We start from the raw sequence: 26,859 nt of genomic DNA, 5'->3' as shown, positions 1-26,859 counted from the left end.
TTTAATGTCTACTTTTGCACTGGACTTCAATTCTCCAAAATAAAAAGGTTTTTGTAAGAGGGTAGCATGGGTTGATGAGTGAATCGGGAAAAAGCAAACATCAAGCTGACCTTGAGCCCTAAGCCCACAGTAGTCTCTCCTCAGCTTACCTTTAGAAAGAATGTATGTATACAGACACACCTCTGCCAATGCCAATTAAAATTTAAGTTCACATTCCCTCCCCTTTAACAACACTTCACAAGAGATAAATGCAATATTAATGTCTGAAATTACAGCTGACTGTTGAACAATGTGGGGGTTTGAAGCCCTGACCCCTGCCTGTCCAGTGGAAAACTGGCATAAAACTTGTGACTTCCTAAGAACTTAACAACTAATAGCCTACTACTGACCAGAAGCCTGTCAAAAACATAAACAGTCAACACATATTTTGTACATGTATTATATACTGTTTTCTTACAATAAAGATAAAACATTAAGAAAATCATAAGGAAAACACATTTACAGTCTTGTATTTATCAAAACAAGCAACAACACAAAACCCTGTGTATAAGTAGACTTGAGAAGTTCAAACTCATGCTGTTCAAAGGTCAACTGCACTTCATTTTTATTTAAGTTAAAAAGCCCTGACTCCTTACCTAGGACAGTCCCAGGGCTTCCTATGCACCTCCTGGTGCCCACAGCAGCTTTGGGGGAAGTTGTGTGCTACTCTTACTTGTCCTTTTCCTTCAATGGACTAATCAAATTCAAGAAACAGCCCAAACTGTTCTTTTGTTCTAGAGTTTGCTGTGGCAAATACTGCCTGAAACAGGTGCTTTGTCTTGGAGACACAGTGGCATCTACTCCCACACTGGGGATCCACCTGCACCCCACTTCCGTGCCACCTTCCAGCTTTCCAGTTGTTCCCTCTCTACCCTGGCATCCACCTACCCTGTCCTCCACGTTCAGCTTCTACTCTATGTGCTGGCTGCATGGTCGGTGGCGGAAACCTAGAGTGGAGTTCTCACCCTGCACAGGCCCCGCTGCACCTGGAGGCTTGAGAAAGCCCAGGTTCTGGGTCAGCAGCTCTGCACTTCTAACAAGCTCCCTACTGCTGCTGCTTCTGCTGCTACTGCTGCTGCTACACCCATGGACCTTGCTCTGGGAACCACTGCCACCGAGTTTCTTCTGGGACCTGAGGGCCCGCACTGCCCTGGCTCTGCCGCGTCACCCCAGTGAACCACGGCAGGCAGCTCACCATCACCAGCTCAGGACATGGCTTCTCGGTTGGTCAAACAGTGACTTCACTGGGTGGACGGAAAAAGGCAAGGGTATGAACCGCCTAAGAACTTTGTCAGCTGGGTGAAGGGGAGGGACAGGAGCCTTCACCAGATTCAGCAACGTCACAGAAAGCAAATTCCCAGCAGAAGCAGCCTCTTTCAACCATGTGGTCCTATTTCCACCATTTTCCTCAGAGGCTGAAAAGTGACCATCAATCCAAACACATCTCCTATGTTTTCAACTGCCTGATGTGGGGGCTCTTCTACTGCTGGCTTCTTTAAGAGCTCCCACTTTAAAGATAAGGACAAAGATCTTTATTTCTGGGTTCAAAATACCAAAGCTCCCTCTTCCAAATCCAAGGGGCAGGAAGGAAGGGTGAAGGAGGACAGGATCGTGCCCCATAGTCCCATTGCACTATACCACTTGTTTGGAAGGAAAAAGCTCCTGCCCCCCACTAGTAGGATGCATTCACAGCACTGAAGCTCACTTACCTTGGTCATGCCTCCGGCCTGCGCCGTATTCAGTCCGGCGTGACTGGCCATTTGCGGTGAAACCTGTGTTAATGTCTCAGCCAGCACGCTGCTCGTGGCCCCCTGCATGGCCGGAGCAGGGTACGGTATCCCAGCTCCTCTTCCTCTGCCAGCGGCCCCAAGAGATCCATTCATGACTTGTGCCTGTCCTTGCTGGGCCTGGTTCATTAAACTATGGCCAGAGTTACTATTGAGGAGGCCTGGGTGGGTCTGGTTAAAGTTTGCATTCATGCAGATCCCAGGTCCCGTCTGCGACGTGGCAGGGCTGCTGGTCACCAGCCCCACTTGCTTTTGTGCTTGCGGATTCAGTGCTTGGGAAGCAGGGGGAGTGGGCCCAGAGGTGCTGGCTGCCTGTTTGGGCAGGCTGGGGGCTGAAGAATCTCCCTGGTTCAGAGGGCTCTTGCCCATGGCACCCAAGCTGGCCATGTTTGCACTGTTCGGCTGCCCCTGAGTCTGGCCACTGAGGCCTTGCTGCACGGGGCTGCTGGCGCTAACATTTCCTATTCCTGGGTTGATACTAGAGCCGCTGCCTCCGCGCAGAAGCTCCGACAGTTGTTTATGTTTGGAAGCAGCATCTGGAACAAGGTTCCCACTGTTTAAAAGGCTTAATTCTCCTCCATTGGGGATCAGCTCATCAGGAAGATCATTTTCCAAGTCAAACAATGATCCAAAATCTAGAAATTAAACAGAAATAGAAATGAGAAACTAAGCAACTATAACAGCTTTCCAACTGTCATATGTTACTATGACCTTAACCTCAAGGAGCACTTAACACAGAAAGCCAGCATGTCTTAGAGTTATGTCAAAATGACTTGAAACTTCATTTGGGAAAATTAAACAAGGAAGAATATTTTTCAAATTCTGAAGAAGGAAAAGTTACACAGATGAGAGGAGGGCCAGCCCCACTAGATGTTACCACATATTCTAAAACAACAATTAAATCATGTGACTTAAAGAGAAATGTAGATATACAAATCAAAGGAAATCAAGAGGGAGTTAAACCTTCACTGAATTTATGTTAAAGTTCTTTTAAGAATATCTGAGTGCAAAAAAGTAATTGGGCATTTAGTTAGATGAATACCAATTTGGGGAAATTAAGTAAAGCCTAATTTTAAGTGATTACATATTTAAAAGGTAAATCATTAAAAAACCTACCCCAACCTAAATAGAAAATGAGAGTTCTCCAAGTGTTGAAGCTGCAGAAAATAATGTATAAAGAAACTAAAAATAGTTAAAGGTAAAAGAATATAACAGCCACTTGTCCCACATGAAAGGGGCTAACGTCAGCCACGTGGAAGGATGGGCAGCACACGGACTTCTGAGTAGACACACAAAGGATGCCAGTGGGTAAGCATCAAAAAGGAAGATAAAAAACAGTCAACAGAAGAGACCATCCTTCCTGAAGGGTAATTGATGACAGGTAAAGCAACTTCTTCCTTCTGGTCCCTCTCAAGGTACCATTTCTCTAACACGTGGCTTAGTGTATCTCTAGTCTCTCACCGACCATGCCTTCTTCAACCCACAACAACCTGGCCACACGTGCACAAAGGACAAGATCTGCAGAAAATATAACAAGAGTGGCATGTGTGTAACATGGAGACAAGGCCAAACCATACACATAGGCAGGTCAGCCAACTGCTCAGACTAAGACCCAGGCTGCCTACACCTGAACCCCAGCTCTGCCTCCAGCTCCCTACTTCTTAGCCATGAGTTTCCTGGACTTTCTGTGCCTCAGGTACAGTTTCCATTTGGAAACTGTGAAAACTACCACACCTCATAGGGTTTCATGGGGGCTGACTGAATGAATAAGTGTAAAGCACTTTAACCAACAGTGCCTGTGGGTGGTAAGTGGACCATATTAGCTGTTATTATTACTGTTATCCAGTAATAGAAGGTTTAATGAATTACTATATAATGTTAGAATGGGGCACCTGGGTGGCTCATACGGTTGAAGGTCCAACTCTTCATTTTGGCTCAGGTCATGATCTCAGGGTCATGAGATCAAGCCCCGTATCAGTCTCTGTGCCCAGTGTGGAGTCTGCTTAAAACTCTTGTCCCTCTCCCTCTGCCCTTCTTCCCTTCACTCACTGTCTAAAGTAAATAAATAAAATCTTTTTAAAAATTACACATCTACTAAAATAATTTTGAAGACTATAAAAATGTAGGAAAATGTATATGTTATGTAAAGACATGCAAATGGAATATGCAAAATGGCTCAGGAAGTAAGATTAGCAGTTTAGTATATGAGCACATGGGCAGTGGTCATAGTGGTAGAAGTGGTGGGGTGATGAGTGCATGTGGCTTTTTGTTGCCGTTGTTTTAAACACAGCCACCCACCCCACCACCACCCACTTTGAAAAAACTGAACTGCCTTCTCCCTAAGACTGCTTCCCCCATAGCACCCCGGGTGGCTGCTCTGAGGTTGCTCTAAGAAGAGCACCACCTTCCCAGCCTTGGGAGAAGTGACTAGTGACCCTCCCCCCCCAAACCTTCTCCTTGCAGGTGACACAATCCCAGCTAAGGGAGTTGAAGGTACATATTTCCACGACAGCATAGAAAAGGTTTTCCTTCCCAAAAGTAAGGGATGCTCAGGAAGAAATCTCCCTTCCCGCATCTCACAGTGGAACTATGGCAGCCACCCTCGGGCAGGAGAGGGCCTCTGACACGCTAGGGATGACTGCTGCAAAAACTATAAAGTGGGGTTTGTGAAGTCGTCCCTGAGCTGCTTTATTCAACCCTGGAGCCTCCCCTACCCTCAGATTTCTCATTATAAGAAAAAAAAATCCATTTCCTATATTTAAGCCATTCTAGCTGGAGTTTAATGTCATCCAGATGAAGCTCAAAAGCTCCTCCATAAGACATCTGAGGCCATCGGGATGTGGCCCCTGACCAGTTCTCGGCCCTTCTTTCCCCTGGCACCTTCAGATACACCCTACGTTCCAGCCACAACAATGAGCTGTCACCTGCAGCAGAAATCCTTCTCCTGGATGTTCACTCTCTGTCTAGAAAACCAGACCCCTACCTCTCACTGAGATTAATCACAGTGACTATGAAGACTTTCTTTGGGCTATCCCTGAACAGACCAGTGCCTCTTTTTAGCCACCAAAGTTCTCTGTACATATGTGCCTAGTAAACCACCTCTAACTAATACATATATATTTCACCCTACTCGACTATAAGGAATTAGGGATTACTTGCAACTGTACACACACACTCACACATAAGCACACGGGCACACAGAGTTTTGTAGAACCTGCGAGAGTAAGCTGCAGATAGCATGAGCCTTTCCTCCCAAGTCTCTGACCACGGACCTCCTAAGAACACCCTTGTACAAAAACATCACGTTTATCAAATTCAGTAAATTTAACACTGATACAATACTTAATATATTGATTGCCCTAACTCAAATTTAGCCAGTTGTCTCAATAATGCCCTTTATTACATTTATTTTCCTGGTCTAAAATCCAATTCAGGACTCCGGTGCACCTGGTTGTCTTGTCATGTCTCTGTCCTTCCCTTTTGTCTAGAAAGGCTTGTCAGACTTATTCTTTCCTAACTCTGGCATTTTTGAAGAGGATAGGCCAGTTGTTTTGTAGAATGTCCCACAATCTGGGGCTGCTGCCTTGTGACTACAGGACACGTAATAATGAAAAGACACAGGAGTTGACTCCTGGATACAGCAGACAGCTGAGACACAGCCACGAATTGGGGGTTTTTGCTGCCAACTACCCAGCTTCTGCATCTCAACATGGTTTTGTGGATTCCATTCCATAGCTTTTATGGCACTGTGCTGTCCTGAATCTGGAGGTTCACCAAGGTCTCCATGTAAAAAGAACACATGGGGGGAAGAGCACACAAAAGAAAAAGGAAACAATTCTCCAACATAACTTATGTTTCCGTTGCCTTTTAGACTCTGTCCATATGCACACACATTTTTTACTCACTCTTCCTTTATTTTTTAAAAGATTTTATTTTTAAGTAATCTCTATACCCAACATGGAGCTCCAATTCATGATCTCAACCAAGATCAAGAGTTGCATGCTCTACTGGCTGAGCCAGCCAGGCGCCCCTACTCAGTATTCTTTAAACAAAATAAAACAAAACAAAAAACCCCAGTGTATATGTGTTTTTTAATGCAATGTTCCTTAGCCTATGAACATGAAAATGAAACTTCATCTAAACCAGCAAGCAGGAGCCACTATAACAGAGAGACCAAGCTTCCTTTCTATTTGCCAGGGAGGGGACGAAGAGTTGGTGTCAAGCACTGTAAATTATTACAAGGAAACGAATTCCAAATATTTAAAAAGTCTGGAATGGCGTGCTGAAGCTCCTTGATTGGCTCTTCCAAGTGTTTCAAAGCACTCTTCCTGAGAGAGGGCGGCTGGCCAGGACAAGAACAGGTAAACCCAAAGGAACAGTTAAACACTGCTGTGTCAGATTCAGGGTCCCTACTCCAGTGGAAACTAGATATGAGGAAGGAAAAGGAACAGCTGGGAATGGAACACATGCGTTCAAATCCCGGCTGAATCAACCAGCTCTGTATCCTTGAGCAAACTGCTCAGTGTCTCTCTCTCTTTCCCAACTGTGATACCCCAGAGTTACATGATGAAAGCTGATCAGGGCACCTGGCACCGTAGATGCTGGTTCTCTTACTCTATCTTGCACAAAAACTTTAAAAATTTCTTACCTTTAAAATTTACCCACTATCCTGCCACTCTCAAATTTACCAGTTTGGCTATTTTTTTACTTGCTTATGGCAAGTTTTACTCCAAATGCACATGCAACTTTTATAGCTGTCACAGGGCAGAATGTCTTGGGCTCAATTTTGGTTTGTGCTGCTCTGCCACATTTTGTCCACCTTGGCCACTTTTCTCATCTTGTTTCAGTCTAAACACATCTCACAGTTGTTTGGTTGTGGAAAGAATAGACTAATCCTACTTACATCCTCACCTACCAGTGCAAACACATATGTACGTGTCCACAAGCAAATACACAAGGAGTATCTTTCTAAGAAGACAAGATGAGCTGTGCAGGGTTTGAGGGGGGGGGACAGTGGCATCCCCCTTCTCACTGTTACTGTCTCCATGCACATATTGTCTAGTTCACAAAATTGACAGAGAGTGAAGAAGGAAAGGCAGGATATTGCAACATACACAGTTACACTTTCTACACACCAAAGTGTCCCAACACTGGTTAGGCAATACCAATCTGAATCATCGGAAGTTCTGAAGATTCAAGATTGAGCATCACCACTTCCAATTCTAGGTAATTTCCCTTTCCTCCACCAAGCCCCCAGCAGACCCAGGGAGAAGTGAGGCTGCACGAGACTCGTTGGACCCTGCTTTCTAGGGGTTCACCACTGGCAAGAGACATTGGCATCACAAAACAAACACAGCCTGTCATGTTCCCACAGCCAACAGGAATTCTCTCCCTCTTGGGGCTCTTGGGCTGCCAACTCAGAGTCCATCCCTTTCACGAAGCTGCGCTGGGAAGGTAGCTGTTGGTTTTCCCAGTCTCTGTCACACTCCTACAAGGCTGGGGCACCCACTGCACAGTATCTCCATCAAGCATGATGACAAGGATGTGTCACTTCTGCACCATGCAGAAAAACCTCACTACAGGAAACAATCACCTCTAAACACTGAAAGACAAGCATCCTACACACATTCTAAGATCCATTTTTATCCATCATATTCAGAAGTTCATATTTCACCTTAAATAGGAATGAACTATATTATCAGGGACTCTGAAAAAAGCTCTTCATTTTACAAATCAAATACCAGGTAAGTGGTTGAATCAATCCACCCAGCCTGTAACATTTAAGAGCGGTTTTGTGGGTAGCCTGGGTGGCTCAGCAGTTTAGCGCTGCCTTCAGCCCAGGGTGTGATCTTAGAGACCCTGGATCAAGTCCCACGTCCTGCATGGAGCCTGCTTCTCCCTCTGCCTGTCTCTCTCTCTCTCTGTCTCTCATGAATAAAATTTTAAAAAATAAAATAAAAGCGGTTTTGTTTGAAAATAGTCTGTGTTCAAATGTGGCGAAGCAAATCATCCACAAAACACATCTTTCCTTAGGTTTGCTAACATCTCCCCTTGTGTCATACTTTACGTTTTCCTCTTGAATAGCAAGTGGAGCCTCAAATTCTCTGACCGGCAGAACTGATTTTTCTGTCTAAATGTGTACAAACTAGTTTATCAAATCTTGTATTGGCGCAAAGTAGGAACTCTTCTATATTTTACATACATAATGAATGAGTCTTAAAATCACACTATCAACTCCGAGTTATAACTCACAAGGCTGTAAAGACCACACGAAGGATCAGGCTCTCCACAAATATCTTCATCCTGAACAAATGAATGAATTCTGGAGAAGAGTGCCAAAGTTATAGGACACACAGTAACAGTTTCAACATTTCACTTGTCTAGCCCAAGATATAAAGTAGTAATCCTAACATTCATTACTACTTTTGTAAAACAGAAACAAAGAGAACAAAATTCAATAGTGAATCCTCCTAAAACACTTCCCTATTCTAATCCTCCTCCTTTTTACCCCCCTCTCCTGCAGCCTCTTTATCCTGCGGGAGACCAGTCAGATTACTGCTGGATACACCCCAGCATCCACGCCTCTTCATCCTGTGGCTGGTATATAAATGAAACGGTCTAATACGAAATAAGAGATGTTAATCAGAGAAACAACCCTGAGAGTAAGAGTGGAGGTCCTCGTTCCTGTTCATGATTCTCTACTTCTGAGCATGAAACCCCTCCTCCTACAGGTGCTCCCTCTCCCCTCCATGCCCATTTCTCGCTGCAGCCCTCATTCTCTGTGGAAAAGGTCTGCTTTTGTTTCTCTTTTCATAATTCTGTTTACATGTTCTTTGGCATTACTTGTACTATATCTCTGATTATTCAAATGCATCTCTTAAACTTTATTTTTTTAATTTTTAATTTTTTTATTTTTTTAATTTTTTTTTTTTAATTTATTTACTTATGATAGTCACAGAGAGAGAGAGAGAGGCAGAGACACAGGCAGAGGGAGAAGCAGGCTCCATGCATCGGGAGCCTGATATGGGATTCGATCCTGGGTCTCCAGGATCGCGCCCTGGGCCAAAGGCAGGCGCCAAACCGCTGCGCCACCCAGGGACCCCTCTCTTAAACTTTAGAAAAGCTAGGCATTTTTATTCATCAACCCTGGAAATTTTTACAAAAAGAATTTTTAATTCCTAAGTCAAAACTGGATACAAAAATTAATCCAAAAAGGGCAATGCACTCTGAAAAAGCTCACATCTGAAGAGGAGGAATCCAAAGAATGGTAAACACTTTCATAGGGTTGTAATTCTTAGATGATCTGGAGACCATCTGAAACTGAAGAAAGAATGAAATCATATAGTGTGTACACAGCACTTAGCCTGGCATGCAGTAAGGGCTCAATACTTATCAGTCACTAATTGTCATAGCACCATCTTCCAAGGTTGCTATGAGGGCTGACCCGTACATGCCCATCAAGGACCTGGCACCCCATGCTCAATGACTGTCACTTCTCTAAGGTAAAGTCCTAAGAATCTGTGACAATGCTAAGAATTAAAGCTTACTCTGCTTTGAAAATCTGTGGGGATTGTGCAAATAAGCAATGGGACAACTCTTCAGAAATGCAGAATGAGGGGATCCCTGGGTGGCCCAGGGTGTGATCCAGGAGTCCCGGGATCGAGTCCCATGTCAGGCTCCCTGCATGGAGCCTGCTTCTCCCTCTGCCTGTGTCTCTGCCTCTCTCTCTCTGTGTGTCTCTCGTGAACAAATAGATAAAATCTTTAAAAAAAAATTTGCAGAATGAAAACATTTTTAAAAGGAAAAGAGGGGCGACGGGGTGGCCCAGTTGGTTCAGTGCCTGCTCAGTCATGATCCCAGGTCCTGGGACAGAGCCCCATCTAGGGCTCCCTGCTCAGTGGGGAGCCTGCTTCTCCCTCTCCCTCTGCTGCGCCCCCTACTCGTACTCCCTCACTTGCTGTCTCTCTCTCAAATAAACAAAAATATTTAAAAAAAGAAAAAGAACACGGTTTTCTTAGCACTTAGGCCATTACAAATAATTGAGGTGGGGCACAGAGGGAGAGAGAGAATCCCAAGCAGACTACATGCCCAGGGCAGAGCCCAACTTGGGGCTTGGTCTCACGTTCCTGAAAACATGACCTGAGCCAAAATCATTGGATTGAGCCACCCAGGCGCCCCACAAATAATTTTTATCTAGGCATTTAAATACATTCCCAAAAGACATCTAACTTTTTTTTTTAACAATTACTATTAGAAAATAATTAAAGTAAATTCCTTCTTAAATGTTCTGTGATTCAAGCTTTTCATGCAGACACACCACCCCTAATTAGTACAGAATAATGAGGTTTTACTTCATTCTGAACAGTGATCTTACACTGAACAAAAAGTCCCGCCCCTCCTCAGAATTGCTATCTGCTTAAGAGCCAGAGTGGACCTGGCTGAGCGATCTGCCTCCTCCTCTTAGGCCACATGGCCTTCCTCTGGGAACTTCACTCCTTGAAGGGCTAACTGGGCTTATTTGAGACTCGAATAAAAGTCTGCCCCCCAGAGAATTATAATCTAATTGAGGAAGATAGGCCACAGACACCAAGTCACAAACTGAAACTGGTAACACACAAAGAGCGGATTTTGCAAGCAAGTGGAATAAGGGAATGAACAGAGGCAAGAAAGGCTCCAGATGAATGGCAAACTCAGAGCAGATCTTAAAAGGAAAAGATGCAAGAAATGAACACTGCACATGGGGGGGGGTGGTTCAGCAGACAAAACAAGCTGGCCACTTTGCCTACGGTAGGTTTCAACACCAATATGGCAGGCTTCCCTCTGCAGGTGTCTGAGTGTGATTCAGGAGGGAAGGATCCCACCAGAATGCTTTTAAAATGAACAAAGGTGGGCAGCCCGGGTGGCTCAGCGGTTTAGCACCGCCTTCAGCCCAGGGCCTGATCCTGGAGACCCAGGATCAGAGTCCCACATTGGGCTCCCTGCATGGAGCCTGCTTCTCCCTCTGCCTGTGTCTCTGCCTATCTCTCTCTGTATCTCTCACAAATAATCTTTAAAAAATAAAAATAAAAAATAAAATGAACAAAGGCCTTCTTGGGGGAATATCCATTGTTGATATCCACTTAAATAATTGCTCATCATACAGAGCAGAGCATATGACAAAACAAAACAAAACAAAACAAAACAAAGCACCCTGCATTAAAACCCAAATTCTGTTCTTTAATATAAACCCAAGTGTTTTGTTGAGAGTTATAAGGCAATTCAATTTATTAAACCCAAATTTACAGTTAATTTATGGGACAAACATTCCTGTTAGCAAAGGATCTATCCAGGGGGACTCTTTTAGATGGAAACCTGCCAAGTACCCTTAAATATTTAAACACTATGAACTATACTGTCTGAAGTGAGGGGAAGGAAAGCAGGCTGTTGTACTAGATGAAACTGAAATAAAACTATAGTACCTCAGGAACTGTGATGTAAGTCAGAAGGGAAAAATCTGGTTTATAAAAAGGCACTCTACACAATTTTTCTTTTTTTTTTCCTACACAATTTTTCAAGAGTAAGTCTACCCAAGAAGGGTAAGTCTACTTTGCATCATCATTTACTATTAAAATTTGAGCATTTTCTTTTCTCATTCACAAATGCATTTCATGGTTTACTCTACTTCAGAGATCAAGAGATCTTGTTTCCCTGAACATCAGCTATTTACCTTTCACTTAAAGAATCCAGGACTCCTGACTGAAAATCCTGTCACCCTGGACCTGAATCACCAGAGCCCTGGAATCACAGCCAGCCTCCTATCCTCACTCCACACACTTACATGTTCCAGGGAAGTGCCATTCCCAGATAGCTAGGACAATTTTAAGTTTCCTAAATGTGGTGGTCTGTGTGCTATCTTCCTCAGACCTGAAGGGTGCAGGATGTGAAGCCTCCATAAAACAAAGGTGGAACAGAAGATGCTGTCACAGCAGCAAGCCACCACCAGACCACCCATAATTCACTCAGCAGCCCTCAAAGGGTAACCAGATGGTCTGGAACAGAAAGGGGTTCACTGTTCACCACCACCATGGCCGAAGGGACCCTGAACCCCAGGTGAGGTGCTGTCATCAGCTGCCTGTCCACTCTGTAACTCAAAAGTCCTAGAAGAGGAAGAATGGTGGAGGCTGAGCTAGGAACAAACAAGGGATGCCCAGAGACTAGGTCCTCTGGCCCAAATGCTGGGGGTTGTGGCTGGTAGATAGCAACACTGTGTCAGGAAAAAAGGGGAAAGACCACTGTCTAGAATGGAGGTGTCCGTGTATGGCATAAAAAGTGGGCTTATACGTGGACCACAGGCGCACTCTTAATGGGAAGTGAATGCATTAATTCCCAAAAGTATACCAACATCCAAACAATGGAATATTATTCAGCCCTCAAAAGAAATGAGCTATCAGGCCATGAAAAGTCATGGAGGAACCTTAAATGTGTATTACTAAGTGCAAGAAGCCGAACTGCAAAGGCTACAGACTGCATGGTCCCAACTATAAGACATTCTGGAAAAGGCAAAATTATGGAGACAGTAAAAAGGTCAGCAGCTATGGGCTTGGGGGTGGGCGGACTTGGATGGGAGAGCCCAGAATTTTTTAAAGAGAGTGAACATACTCTGTATGATATAATAATGGATACACGTCATGATACATTTGTCCAAACACAAAGAATGTACAACACCATGAGTGAGTGAACCTAAAGGTAAACTGATGATGTATCCGTAGGTTCATCAACTGTAACAAACAGGCTCTAGTGGGAGTGCCCAAGGCTGTGCATGGGGGGCCAGGGGGTGTGTAGGAAATCTCTGTACCCTCCCCTCTATGTTACTGTGAACCTGAAACTGCTCTAAAAAATAATAATAATAATAAGTCTTAAAGGGAAAAAACAGCACAGAATTATATATAAGTCACAAGTGACTGAAAGGCACAAAACGATGGAGAATCACAAGCTGAACAATAACTTGAGTGACCATCGACTAGACTGTATTAATAAATAATATACACAAAATATCAGGGATGTCTATGTTGGATATAAGCGTGCTGCTTTTCAAGCTTTAAGAAGGGCTTAAACATATACCCACTTGGGAGGATTATTTGATGATATGATCAAAATTATAAATGCATGGGCAGCCCTCGTGGCCCAGTGATTTAGCGCTGCCTTCAGCCTGAGGTGTGATCCTGAAGACCCAGGATCAGGTCCCACATCGGGCTCCCTGCATGGAGCCTGCTTCTCCCTCTGCCTGTGTCTCTGCCTCTCTCTCTGTGTCTGTCATGAATAAGTAAATAAAATCTTAAAAAAAAAAAATTTTTTTAAGTGCATATTCCTTTTAACCATTAATTCCCTTTTTAGGAATCTGTTCTATAGATATATATATGTAACTGTGCAGGACTATTCATTAAGGCACTGTTTGTGACAGAACAGGATCGAAAATAACCTCAATGTCCATCAGTGGGGAGCAGATTAAACCAATTACGGCACATCTCATATAATGGATACCAGCAACTATGCAAAGAGATAATGAGGCTCTCCACATGCTGCCATGTACAGGTGTGCAACAGTGTGTACAGTATGCTACCTCCAATAAGAAAAGGCAGAAAAGAGGCAAGGGAGCCAAGAATAGCCAATGTCTGCTTGAAGAGATAAAACCTGGAGGGGCCCACATTCTACTCACAGTGGTTACCTGGGGGCACTACATGGAGGGAGGGAGAGAGGCTTTCACTCTACAGCTTTGTGTCCTCCTCTGATTTTTTAACCCTGTGAATGAATGATTCATTTAAGTAATTAAGGAAATTGATTTTTTTTTAAAGGCAGCCCCTGGGGTGTCCAGGCCCAGGTGATGAGCTTCATTCAACTCAGATGATAATACCTGGAATACTTCGAGTTGGGAGTATTTGCAGTTTGAAGATGAAATCTGAAACAGGCTCAATATTAGTTTAAAATAGTTTTAGTGTTAACATGAGTTTAAGGAAAAAAGAAAAGAAAAAGTACTTTAAAGAAGGACTTTTCAGGGATCCCTGGGTGGCGCAGCGGTTTGGCGCCTGCCTTTGGCCCAGGGCGCGATCCTGGAGACCCGGGATCGAATCCCACGTCGGGCTCCCGGTGCACGGAGGCTGCTTCTCCCTCTGCCTGTGTTGTGTCTCTGCCTCTCTCTCTCTCTCTCTCTGTGTGACTATCATAAATAAATAAAAATTAAAAAAAAAAAAAGGACTTTTCAGAAACTACCATTTTTTTACCTCTAAAAGAATGTAGCAATCTACACATAACATTTTGCGCCCAATGTAATAGGTAAATGTTGTTCACGTTGGGAAAGTGGACAGTAATTCGAAATACTCAAACATTAGGACCTGACATCCTGCGGCTTCCAGGACACCAATGGAGAAACCTCTCATTGAAAGGATTCTGTTAAAATTGGAGCTTGTAACAAAGGAAGTGATAACTGGACATCCCACTAAAACACAACCACATTGTTGTATCTTTGGACAGCACCTCTAAGTTAATTTACACTTGTTCAAATCACTCTTGCTAGAAGAAGACTCAAGATTTTGCAACAGAACTAACCAAACTCCACTTGTCACCATTTAACAGATTCTTCTAACCACATAAAGGAAGATGTTTTGCTTTAGATTTGATTTACTTTCACTAGTTTGCAATGAAAGTACGATGTTTATGGATTTTTTTTAAGCATTCAGAAGAATATAAAGTATAAGGTAAAAAAAAAAAAAAAGTATAAGGCAGAGAGTCCCTCAAACTATCTTCAGTGCCCTGCTGCCAAGAAAAACAATTTCTAGAGATTTCCTTCAGGAAATCTATGTACACAAATTTTTCACTCCTAAAAAGGATCTAATTATCATGTATGTTTTCCATCCTTTTTAAATTTAATAACCCTCAGACTTCTCTTCCTTCTGAAAGAGGCTGCTTTCCCTCCCCAAACCGGCCACAGCAGGGGACAGAGTCACTCCTCTTCGGAAGGGTCTCCCGGCCACCTTATGTGCATGGAGCACAGCAGGCTTCATGCACCGGGAGCCCGACGTGGGATTCGATCCCGGGTCTCTAGGATCACGCCCTGGGCCAAAGGCAGGCGCCAATTGTTTTTGCAATTTCTAGGTCAATTAACTACATAAAAAGGTCTGTAGTTACTGTGAACATTCTTAGAAGTCCTACCAAACAAGAGACAAGTCTTACCCAACTTACTTTATCTGCTTGGTATACAAGCAGGTTGTTAGGTTTCAGGAATCTTTTCCAGAAACTAGGAAACTATGAACAGACCTTTGGTGCAAACTGGGTGCATGATGTGCAACATGATGGTGGTAACGAAATCTCAACAGTCTTCAAGGTAACACGAATTAGTTTTTTTGAAACTTCAATTCTTCCTATTTATAGTACAGTGAAAGCACTAAAATCATTTTGTGTTAAGTACAGCACCAAAATATTCTACCATAAAAAAAAGGATTCTTAGAATGAAGCCTGCCTTTCAAATGTTAGTATTTCCAACAGCTCTGAGATAATTATCAGTCAGGAGTACACTTACAGTGGAGCAACACATATGCTGTGCCACTTCTTAAGGAAGAGCAAGAGAGCATACACTTCCACCTGCACAGCGTGCTCTAGAAAGGTGCTCAAGAAAAGCCCAGCCAGAGGGCTCTGGAGGCAGGAGATGGAGGTGCTCCCCTAAACCTTCTTTCATGCTGTTTACAAGTGTGAACACTATGAATGTTACCCATACTCTCAAAACAAATTTTTTTTGAAAGAAAATTGTTTGTACAAAAAGTTTCTAATATCTTAAATAAGTACATGAACCCTGATTCACGGGGCTTTTCCTTTCACAAGCAGGGCTTGGTGGGGAGAGAAGGCAGTTGTCAAGTCTCCCAGCACATAGGAACACGGATGGAAAAATACACCCTGGGAAAAGATGATCCAGATTTCTGGAGAACAAATCACAGCTGCTTCCTCCAATTACCCCGGATGCAAAAGCCCTTGGATGGGTTTCTAAAATTTTGTATTGTTTTTCAAACCCTAAAAAGATGATCTGGACTCCCTAGTCTAACATGGGAAGCTCTCCACAACCTCACCTTGCCTTCTGGTGCCCAGACTGACTCCCCCAGTAGTCCTTCCTCTCAAAACTTTCCCTGATCACCTGGCCCTAAAGCCTCACATCACAGCACTCATCTCAATACACATCAGACAGGTACCGGTGGGCCTGCCGACACCACAAGTCTGTCCAAGAGGACGGAAAGCAGCACTGGGGACCCCCGCAGACTAGCAGTACCCCACACATAACATGAACATATCACTGATGTAAGCATTTAAATCTTCGTTGCCTAAAAGAATGCAGTGGTACAGTTGAGACTGGCCCAAATCTGCCCAACATTCAGCAGTCTCTGCCTCTTGGAAGCAAGACCATGTGGCCCCTAAATGGTAGCCCAGTGAGTATACACCAAAAATAAAACTGGCTCCAGCAAAAACTGTTACACACTTAGGACTTTCTACTTCCAGACCTTCACCATGGCTATTCATGTTGTTCCCCACACCTGAAACAGTACGCACCACTCCCATCTCTCCTAACCATCTGCAGGTCTCCACGCAAATGTCACCTCTTCCAAAAGGCCTTGTAAGACCTTTCAGAACATACTCTATCCTGTGCCCCTACCACGCATGGGGACCATCATACCTAGGGAGCACCTCTCCAAGATACACCAGACTACAGCTGCCTCCCATGAAGGCAGATACTGGACTTGTGTCACACTAGATTTCCAGGGCTGACATCACAGTATAATAAGTACTCTCTAAATGAGTAAAAAATCCTACATCTAAAGCAACAAATATTTTTGAAAGCGTGTTTAAAAGATGGTCCCTTTGAAGGAACTTTGTCCTTTAGGTCATAAAAATCTGAAAACCACAAACAAATGACGTAAGTGGATATACTCAGAGCTGTGCTGTACATACATACAGCAGCCAGTAACTGTGGCTTTTGACATGTACATAAATTAAAATTAAATATAATTTGAAATTTAGTTCCTGAATCACATTAGTAAAAATTTACGCAATAGCCACAAGTTGCTGGTGTTTCCAGTATTGGGCGAGTGCAAACACAGAAATGGGCACCATCACAAAAGTCCTCCTGGAGAGTGCTCACTCACAGATCACCATGAGAACACTGGTATTTCAAACCAAGGAAATGTCCCAATCTACTCTCATACTGATGGGAAGAAATCAGTTTTTCCTTACACTTTCAAAGACTGAGAAAGTCACCAGTGCAAGCTAAAATAGCCAAATATCTCCCAATAATTGAATGATTCTTTCATAGATTTTTATTTATTTATTCACGAGAGACACAGAGAGAGAGAGAGAGGCAGAGACACAGGCAGAGGGAGAAGCAGGCTCCATGCAGGGAGCCCAGTGAGGGACTCGATCCTGGGACTCCAGGATCACACCCTGGGCTGAAGGCGGCTCGAAACCACTGAGCCACTCAGGCTGCCCTCTCTCACAGATTTTTATTTTTTATTTTTTTACTTAATTTTTTTTCACCAAAATGTAGCTCCTTTATTTTTTTGTATTTTTTTTATTGCAGTTTGATTTGCCAACCTACAGTATAACACCCAGTGCTCATCCCGTCAAGTGTCCCCCTCAGTGCCTGTCATCCAGTCACCCCATCCCCCCATCCACCTCCCCTTCCACTACTACCTCTTGTTCGTTATTACTCAGCCATCAGAAATGACAAATACCCACCATATGCTTCAACATGGATGGAACTGGAGTGTATTATGCTGAGTGAAGTTAAGTCAGAGAACGACAATCATATGGTTTCACTCATACGGGGAATATAAAAAATAGTGAAAGGGATTACAGGGGTAAGGAGAGAAAATGAATGGGAAATATCAGAGAGGGAGACAGAACATGAGAGACTCCTAACTCTGGGAATCTCACAGATTTTTAAAGAGAAGTTCAACCCTGGGCAGACTGTGCTCTTCAAACAAAACCCAACTCCATTATCAATAGAGGCACAACCAAAATGGCACAGAAAATCTATCAATACTTCTTGCCTTTTTGTCATTTTCAGTGAAAGTTGTTTCACCAAGTATTTAGTTGTTAATTAAATAAAATATAAGACTTAATGTAAAGACACCAACAAATTAGGAAAAGTTCTCTGTCCACCACGCGAGTTTTTACTAGCAAAAACCACAGATCACCATACCCAAAATATCTAGGAGAACAGAAAACAGTAAACTCCATCAAAACAACTTCCTGGGATAGAATCTGTAGGAGAGAAAATCCTCCACAATAAGGTAAAAAACTCACTGTGCTCCTTTCCAGAGCAGCGACAGCTGAACCAAGGGAGAAATTAAACTTTACCGACACTTCTTTCAACCAATCAACTTGACCAAACTGGACAATGATCCCAAGGCCATTTTCTCCCCTAACTCTGTTTTTGAAAAAAGAAATACTGTTTTTATGTTTTCTCCATATTTGCTTTTCCTTTTTCACTAAGTCCTAAACTAAACCAAGTCCTTGCTGAAAAAGTTCCATTTAGACTTCCATTTTCCAATAAAGAATAGTTTTTAACTTCAAACACAGACTGAGTAAAGTGTGTCAAACTATCACCCAATTTGTACGATTCCTGAATCACAGATTCTAAGTCATTCTTTTGCAAACGGGTAGATACTACATGCACACTGGCCCTGGGCAGGGGTGGCATCTTTCTATTTATTCAGTGAGAAAGTTCCATGGATCTGGTTCTGGGTCAGACTCCTCACCTACATCATCCCAATCCCCACTAGCCCAAGAGGAAGAGCACAACACGATTCATGTTTTCCCACACAATTAAACACCAGTAACAGCTGCTACAACCTGCTACATACCCGGAACCAAAGTACCCTGATATACAAAACGAATCAAAGTAATAACAGAAGGGCAGCCTGGATGGCTCAGCGGTTTAGCGCTGCCTTTGGCCCAGGGTGTGATCCTGGAGACCTAGGGATCGAGTCCCACATCGGGGTCCCTGCATGGAGCCTGCTTCTCCCTCTGCCTGTGTCTGTGCCTCTCTCTCTCTCTCTCTGTCTCTCTCTCTCTCTCTCTGTCTCTCTCATGAATGAATAAATAAACTCTTAAAAAAAAAAAAAAGTAGTAACAGAAAAAGGGATACCCCCGTACCCCCCGCCCAGAAAAAGATCCCCACCCTTACCCACTCAAGCTCAAATGTAGAGTCACTGAACCAAGTCACAGAACTGACAAGCTGGGCGCCAAGATTCAGCGTCCACTCCAAGTGGAGGCCAGAGCTCTTTCCTTACTACCATGCTGCCTGCCTCCCAGTATAAAAAGCTCTGACATTTCCTTCAACTCTGAGTCATGGTTAGAAGGTTCTACTTTTAATCAGGTGACAAATACTCAAAATATTTTAATCCAAAGGAATTGGGTCAAGCTTTTATAGCCCGTAATTGTCAAAGCAAGCCCTAATTATTTGATAGATTTCTATAGTTCCCAGTGTCATCATTTGGTTTGTAATCAACTACCAAAATCTCCTTTATTTAAATATTGCACAAGCCTCTCATAACAGAGGTGTTTTGTTTTGCTATTTCACTGGTTATCCTAACTACAAAGTTAAAACATGTATAAATGGTACAGTTTTGATTTCAAAAATCCAAAATATTTGGGGGGTAGGGCAAGGGGAAGCTTTAGAAGTAATAAAAAGAATCTGCTTCACAACAGAACTGTACAACCCCATTAAACAGCTTACCACTGTTAAACTCTTACTGCCTATGCTGTGGTACAGGTGCATTAGAAAGACGGGCAAGTTAAAGACATTCTCAAACAGTAGCAGATGGGGCATCTAGAAATAGGAAAGTCAGATTTAACCAGGTGAAATTTTTTTTCACCCTTAGATTTTACTAGTCTCAGTGATGGTTCCATTAAATATTCCTTTGATTAATGGAAATGAAAACATGGGGGGAAATGTTACATGGGATGATGTCTAAGGGGAAGGTTTAAAAAGAAAGGAATTCAACTTTTATATACAGAGCTCAGAGATAGCATTGCTTCCCAAATTTAGAACCACAAACACCCTGCAGGTAGTTTTCAAAGTCAGCAAGTCATTTCCCATATTGTTTAAAATCCTGGGGGGTGGGGGGGGGAGGTTAGGATTTTGCTTATTTACAGGTGTCTCCCTGCACTCGCTCCCTGGGTCTAAAGAGCTCTCCCACAGATCCAAGTACAGGCTCCAGCTGGGCCAACTATGCCCATGGGACCCCGCGTGTGGCTCCACCTCAGCACCCCTGACAGCAGAGTACAGCCTCCATGCAAAGCCCAGTGTGCAAAAGCCCCCCAACAGGCCCTGCCACGAGGGCTTAGGTTTCTTTGTCAGTGATGTGCTGCAAGGTGAGGATTTTCCTGAAAGCTAAGTTTCAGACTGAGCTGGCCAAGTATGGCATCCCTTCCCATTAATGCAGGAGCCATGGACAACCACTCCAGCCCTGAAGAGTAGATCAAGCGTCAGACGACATTTCTAAGGAGGGATGTACCACTAGGCAAAACCTCAAGAGTGGGCGAGGAATAGCAGGCACATGTGCTGAAAACCTGAAGGGATGGCCAGGGTTTGAGAGCTTACGAGAGACCGTCTGGGACAACCAGAGGACTTCAATGTGAGCCATGGGCCACAGATCATACCCACAGGCCGTGCACGATGATACTCACAGAGACAAAAGTGCTGTGAGTGGCCAGAGCGCTTTTCCCAACAGTACAGAAGGCAGGGACAACAGCAGGCTTCCCCAGCTGCCTGGCTCCTTGTTCTCGCTTCATGGGAGAGGCCCGGGAGGCCCACCAGGCTACTTCTGGGGCTTCCCTCAGCCAGGGCTCCCTCGTCTGTCCCCAGGATCCGTTTCAGGTGCTAACTCTCACCTGGACATCCAGCCCAGGGTTTCCGCATGCAGGGCCATTCAGTGAACAGCATGTGAATAAATGAAGCCCTCTTCGGGTTCCCCTTTCTGACTCAAGCTTCTGGTACTTGACAGCATTTGATAGTCTTGAATTTTACCTCTAAGTCTTATTTTGTCAACACTGTTCTAAGCTACTTGGAGCCATCAATTAGAATCCTCTGTATACCGCTACTACCCCAGACAGAACTGCTACATATAAAGAACCAGAATCCAAAATAAATAAATTAAAAAAAAAAACAGAATCATATATTCATTTGCTGTTGAGACAGTCCATGAAATATGCTTTTAGTTAAGAATCTTCAGAACATACCACACCACCTAGGTTTCTGCAACTTTAGAATTTCATAGTCTTCCTGTTCCTATTACAAAGACATATAATTGAAAATGGAAGGATCCCTGGGTGGTGCAGTGGTTTGGCGCCTGCCTTTGGCCCAGGGCGCGATCCTGGAGACCCGGGATGGAATCCCACATCGGGCTCCCGGTGCATGGAGCCTGCTTCTCCCTCTGCCTATGTCTCTGCCTCTCTCTCTCTCTCTGTGACTATCATAAATAAATAAAAATTAAAAAAAAAAGATATTTAGAAAATGGAGACAAAAATCAATAGTCTTGACTATACAAGTTTTTGCTAATATCCCCACTGAGTGTTATACCGCAACAGATCTGCCTGCTTGTGGGCCTGCATAGATGCATGCACATGGCTACTGTCACTTACAGATCAGATCCATCGACAAACAGGTCTCTGGTCCAACAAGAGAAATACTTTCAATAAAGTGGGGCTACAGGGAACATCCACTTTTCAGAAGAGAAAACTGAGGATCCTCAGAGCATTAATTCCACATTACATCTGGGTCCCACACTGTGGCCCAAGGGCTGACTTCTGGCTCTCACAAAAGTTACTAGCTTTACTGGTACACGGCTGTGCCCATTTGTGTACGTACTGTCCAGGGCTGTTTCCGTGCTGAAATGGCAGGGTTCAGTAGTTATGACAGAGACCGTATGGCCTGCAAAGCCAAAAATGACCTCTGGCCCTTTACAAAAAAGTCAGCGGACCCTCGACCCTCACATTACACACAAAAAATTTGAGGATGGTGCTAACAACAGTCCAGCTCCCCCAGGCTCAGAGCCCCACAGCATGCTAGGGCCCTGGAAGGCCTGCAGTAAAGCTCCTCAGCTACTCCCAACCTCCTCTGAGCACAAAACCTTTTGAGAAATGCTTCTTTGCATACCGTCTAGTTTCTTGGAATATATTTGAAATGCTGGCCTGAATTAAGATAGAAAAAGTGTCCTGACCAATGGCACCCAAGAACTAAACTGGCTTAATGCAACCTTTGCTGATCCTCAACAACTCACAATGAGGTACATTTCATCCTGACTAGGGAAGGCACACTTTGGCAAAATCATTTTTAACTCTTTTGTTTTCAAACGCACTGAGTAAAATTATAAAGTTAGCATTTAGGTGGCCCCAACTAATCACATACTTTGTCACACAGCCGCAGTGGCACTAGTTAGAAGTTGTAAAAACACAGTCATTGCTCTAAGCACAACTTCCAATGAGCCTCATCCCTTTACAAGTTGTTTCCATAACGTTTAAGAGTTATAGGATCACACTCAAATGGCCAACAGGAGTGATTCTCAGTGGTCTGCTGTACTGCCAGGCATCCCTGGGGGCTTCATACTTACCCAGCATCCTCCCTGAGCAACTTCAACAGAGATGTTCTGGCCCCTCGGTTATCCAAAAGTTCCTACTCTTCTAACGTGTAAAAGGAAAGCAGTGTCATGAAAAGCCCTGCCCCTAGAAGTCTCCACAAAAGCTTACGTTTCTGATGTAGCCAGAACTCAATGAAGAGATGAGAAAACTTGACCGGTACTCAACTTTCCACTGCCATACGCAGGAAGGTGAGACCAAACTGCTGCACCAGAACCAGCTGGAAGAGGGGGGACACCCCCCCCCAGTAGAAAGAACACCCCAGCTTCCCCCCAGACCCGGTGACAGATGCCCCCCCACAGAGATTTACTTCATTTGCTGGAGTTACACGACTGAAACTTGTCAAGAACTACAAGCTCCTAAATCCACGATTCAATCAAATTTCACATTTATGGATGGAGGCTTATAAAATGAATATACACAATTATTTACTTTAATCATCTAGGTTTGGTTCTGGTTTGGCCCTTTATGTTACTCTGGGCAGATCACCTCCTTCAAGTCTGGTTCCTTACCCAGAATCGGCAGGAAGAGTGTCTTCCTGTCCCACCTCACAGGATGCTCTGAGGACCAAGCTGAGGTGATGGGGAGAAAAGCACTCTGACACAGAAAGCACTACACATACATAACAGATCATCATTTTGTTGTGAAAGGCATTTTGGTTGGTAACTATATTTACCCCATACTTTCTTTAAATATGGTTTCCTATAGCATTTAAAGGGATCCATGTTATGAAGTATAATCACAACTGCTAGGGACACAAACAGGATAGGATGAAGTAGGTTCCAATTTTCAGAAGACAGTCTTAAAAAACTTAACAGTCTATTTGTTGTATGTAAATCTGGCTTCAATAAAGCTGACAAAAAAAAAAGTCTGCTTGCTTGGATATTTACTTCTCCTTCACTGTTAAGTCATGAATCCCTGCTTTTGAAAAACACTAATATGCTGTTTTAATCGGGACATATTAAATAAAGAAGTTTCCAAAACACACAACTAACTATATATTGGAAACACACAGTCCTACCTTTTATAATGGGTGCCAAGTGAAGGAAGACTGCATTTACAGGAAAGCATTTAAGCCCTCAAGGTAAAACAATACCTCACAACGTTGAAATCCAGTGCCACTCCAGAGCTGAGGTGTGGGTGAGGTCAAAAGTACTATTTCTCCTTCTTCCTCTTGCTACCTTCCTTTGGGGCACATTTTCTAGTGCCGCATCCCCTCTGCATACTCTGTTCAGAAGACTTCCCTGACCTCCCCAGCCTTCAGAGCCTCTCCCGTCTGACAATCTGATACCGGTGGCAATGACATTCATCACTCAGAGATGCCACCTAATCTCACTGGCATGCTATATACACGCTCCCCTTACTAGACTGCAAGTGCCCTGCGGGGAGCACCCTGGCTTGTGAGCTAGCTACCCAATGTCAGGAGTACTATTCTCTCCACCCAATGTCAGTCCCTTAGACTCACGCAACGGACACGATGGCTCCCCAGGCCAGTCCCTACAGACATGTGCTGCATGGTAGCAGTCCAAATCCCTCGTTTCTCAGGCCACCAGGCTGCCTCCTGCTCCTCCTAACCTCTCAGCTCTTCCCATGTACAGAACTCCCTTCAAATTCTATTATCACGGAAAAAGAAAACGCGCTTTGCTCCACCTGGCTCCATTTTTCTTCCAGGAGCCTCAAAAACACATCCCCTCACTTAAACGAGGTTGAGTCTCTCCCTACTTTCCCACCTACCCCAATGCCTTCACTCCTTTGATTGGACGTAATGTGATTCCTAGAGTCCTTTATTTGTTCAATATATATCCTTAGGATCTCTGTCTCAGACTACTGGTTACAGAAGACAAGGTTGTACCTCCTTTAATTTGCTCGATGACGATCCTTCCTTGGCCCCCGCACTGATAGACTCTGGCCAATAATGTGACGTGATGAAAACGTAACCAAGGTGACTTGACATAAGTATAATCATGAATTTTATTATTTAAATCAGAGCTATTAAAAATTTGTGTTCCCCATTTGGAAAAGAGTGAGCCCTCATGCTTTAGGAGGATCAACGTTGGAAAAGAAAGGGGAGAAAAAGTAGCCAAGAGGGAAAAATCCTTTCCGAAAAAATTTGTTGTGATTTAGCAGCGCATCAAGTAAATATCTGACCATCCATTAACAGAACTACCCAAAAAGGCCATTCTCTAGGCTCCACCTTGTTAACAGCTGAATGTATATATTCGGAAAACCCTTTCTGTTAAGTCTTGTGTTAGTAATTTATCCCTCTATAGAAAACACAATCTGCAATAGCCTCATTTGACAAGAGCAAAGCTGCAAAGCCATTCAAAAAGTTACCAGTTTCAGAAGACAAACTTCAAAGCTGAACTTGCCTGGTATGATCTATGTTTCATATGATTAAAGACTTTTCACTCAAACATAGCAAGATTAATGAAGCAAAAGAGATCTGTTCTATAGTAAAAGGGCATCTAAGTCATGGCTGTTTCCACATTTCTTACTTCAGACAAGCTGATTTGACAAAATAAACATCACACTCCACTCTATCAATTACAAAAAAGTATTAGTGACTTTTTGCCCCATGAGACTTATTTACTCCCCCCCCACCGTTTAACAAATTGTATTTAAACTAGATAAGAATCTCATGATATTTTAAAATATCCTTTCTCTCACACCTACATTACTATCCTTGAAATTGTATTAAAACCGAAGCCACAAAACCCAAGTAGTTTTGTTTCAACAGGAGAAACAGATTTTTTTAGACCATTAGTAGAAATATGCCAGTGGCCACAGAAATATTTGCACAAGCTGAACAGCTGTGTCTACTGCAAATCTGAAGGCATCGCTGCAGCAATATAATTCAATTTGGACCCATTCATTATAAACTGATTTTCAGATGCTGCTACTACCAAGACCGTACTGGAGAAATGCAGGCTGCGCTGGAGACAGAACTGTTCGCAGCGGTGCACAAGTTTTTACTGCAAAGGAGAGGTCTGAAAGAGGAAATACAACTCGATCATAATGCTACCGTGAACCAGCTCAGAAGAGCCCAGAGTTATTAAACGAATAGAAACTAAAATACTTAGGCAACTGATGGGATTACTTCACAAAGTTTTCATGGATGCTGTTTGAAAGAACGCTTCATTTAATACCTGGCTAAAAAAAAAAAAAAATTTTTTTTTGGAGGGGGTGGTGGTGGTGGGTGGGACCTGCGATTCCTACATTCCTTAACATAATTTTCTTTAATACACCCACAGTGTAAAAGCCCCACCAACTCAAGCCGGAGGATGTAGCCCGAAAGGATCTGCTGTACCTAAACTTTCTTTTAAGGTCATGCCTCTGAAGTTAAACACAGCACAGCAACTTGGATGACATCTTGCTAACCGAGTTGGGGCTGGTGCAAACGGAACGGCCTTGGGTAGACCCAACAACCAGAGTTTTTTCAAGACAAACTGCGAAAAGCATCTTCCCAAGGACCGCATCCCAAGAAACTTCCAAAGTCCCAACTCCCAGGTCGGCTGCTGCTACGAGCGAGCTGTGTGTGTGGAGCGTGTGTCCTGATCCGGATCGCAGCGCTGCGAATCGTGCTACCAGCTCAGAAAAGACTTTGGGTCGTCCCCCCACCCCCACCCCCGCTTCGCTGCACTTTTCCCCTCCGTCACCGGGAAGCCCACCCTCCGCTGTCAGCCCTCCAGGCAGCCCCGCGTGAGCCGACGCACGGCCGCACAGGGAGGCGCGCGGAACCGCCACGAAGCCCGGCGCGCTCCGCTCCCCTTGTGCTCCCCGCAGGTACCGCTCGCCTTCCGCGCGCGGAGGGCTCCCCAACTCCGGGGCTGGCCCCCCGCTCGGGGCCCCGGCGCCGTCCGGCCACAAACTTCCCCCTCGGCCCGGGCCGGCGGGGCCCCGGGCAGCGGCCGCGCGGGCTGGCGCCTCGGGGCGGGTCCCCCCGGCGCTAACCTGCGGGCTGGGCCCCCGCCCCCCGCCCGGGCCCCCCCTCCTCACCTGTGCTGTCATTCGCCGAGAAGCCGGGCGAGCTGAGTTTGGCTCGTTTGGGGTTGGGCGGTCCGTCCAGCAAGTTCTCGGCCATTTTCACCTGCTCGCGGAAACAGCCCCGAGCGCGGGCGGCCGGGCCGGCAAGAGCTCCGGGGCGGGGGTCGGCGCCGGCCCCGGCCGGCTGCGAGGGGAGAGCAGCGAGCGCGAGCCGCGAGCGAGCGCCGAGGGAGAGGGAGGGCGCAGGCCGGGTGGGGGAGGCGGCGGCCAAATCTCAGCCACAGCAACAGCGCCCCGCAGCGCTCACCGCCCGCCCCCGGCCGCCGCCGCCGCCGCCGCCGGCCGCGGCCCCCTCATCCCCTGCCCGCCTCCCGAGCGCGACACTCCGCGGCGG

General features: G+C 44.6%; 1 protein-coding gene across 2 annotated transcripts in view; it reads right to left on the bottom strand.

Moving 5' to 3' along the window:
• The window catches only part of CREBBP (CREB binding protein), a 126,567-nt gene extending 99,925 nt beyond the window's left edge, over positions 1 to 26,642 (bottom strand). For both annotated transcript variants that reach the window (XM_038540569.1, XM_038540570.1), the window contains exons 1-2: positions 26,478 to 26,642; positions 1,749 to 2,461 (exon numbers count right to left, since the gene is read on the bottom strand). In XM_038540569.1, coding sequence (XP_038396497.1) covers positions 1,749 to 2,461; positions 26,478 to 26,562 — 798 coding nt within the window. In that variant the 5' untranslated portion in view covers positions 26,563 to 26,642. The remainder of the gene's footprint in view (positions 1 to 1,748; positions 2,462 to 26,477) is intronic.
• Positions 26,643 to 26,859: the final 217 nt, after the last annotated feature.

This window comes from Canis lupus, chromosome 6, assembly GCF_011100685.1.
Source record: "Canis lupus familiaris isolate Mischka breed German Shepherd chromosome 6, alternate assembly UU_Cfam_GSD_1.0, whole genome shotgun sequence".
Lineage (NCBI taxonomy): Eukaryota > Metazoa > Chordata > Mammalia > Carnivora > Canidae > Canis > Canis lupus.
This window is presented reverse-complemented; position numbering and strand designations above follow the sequence as displayed.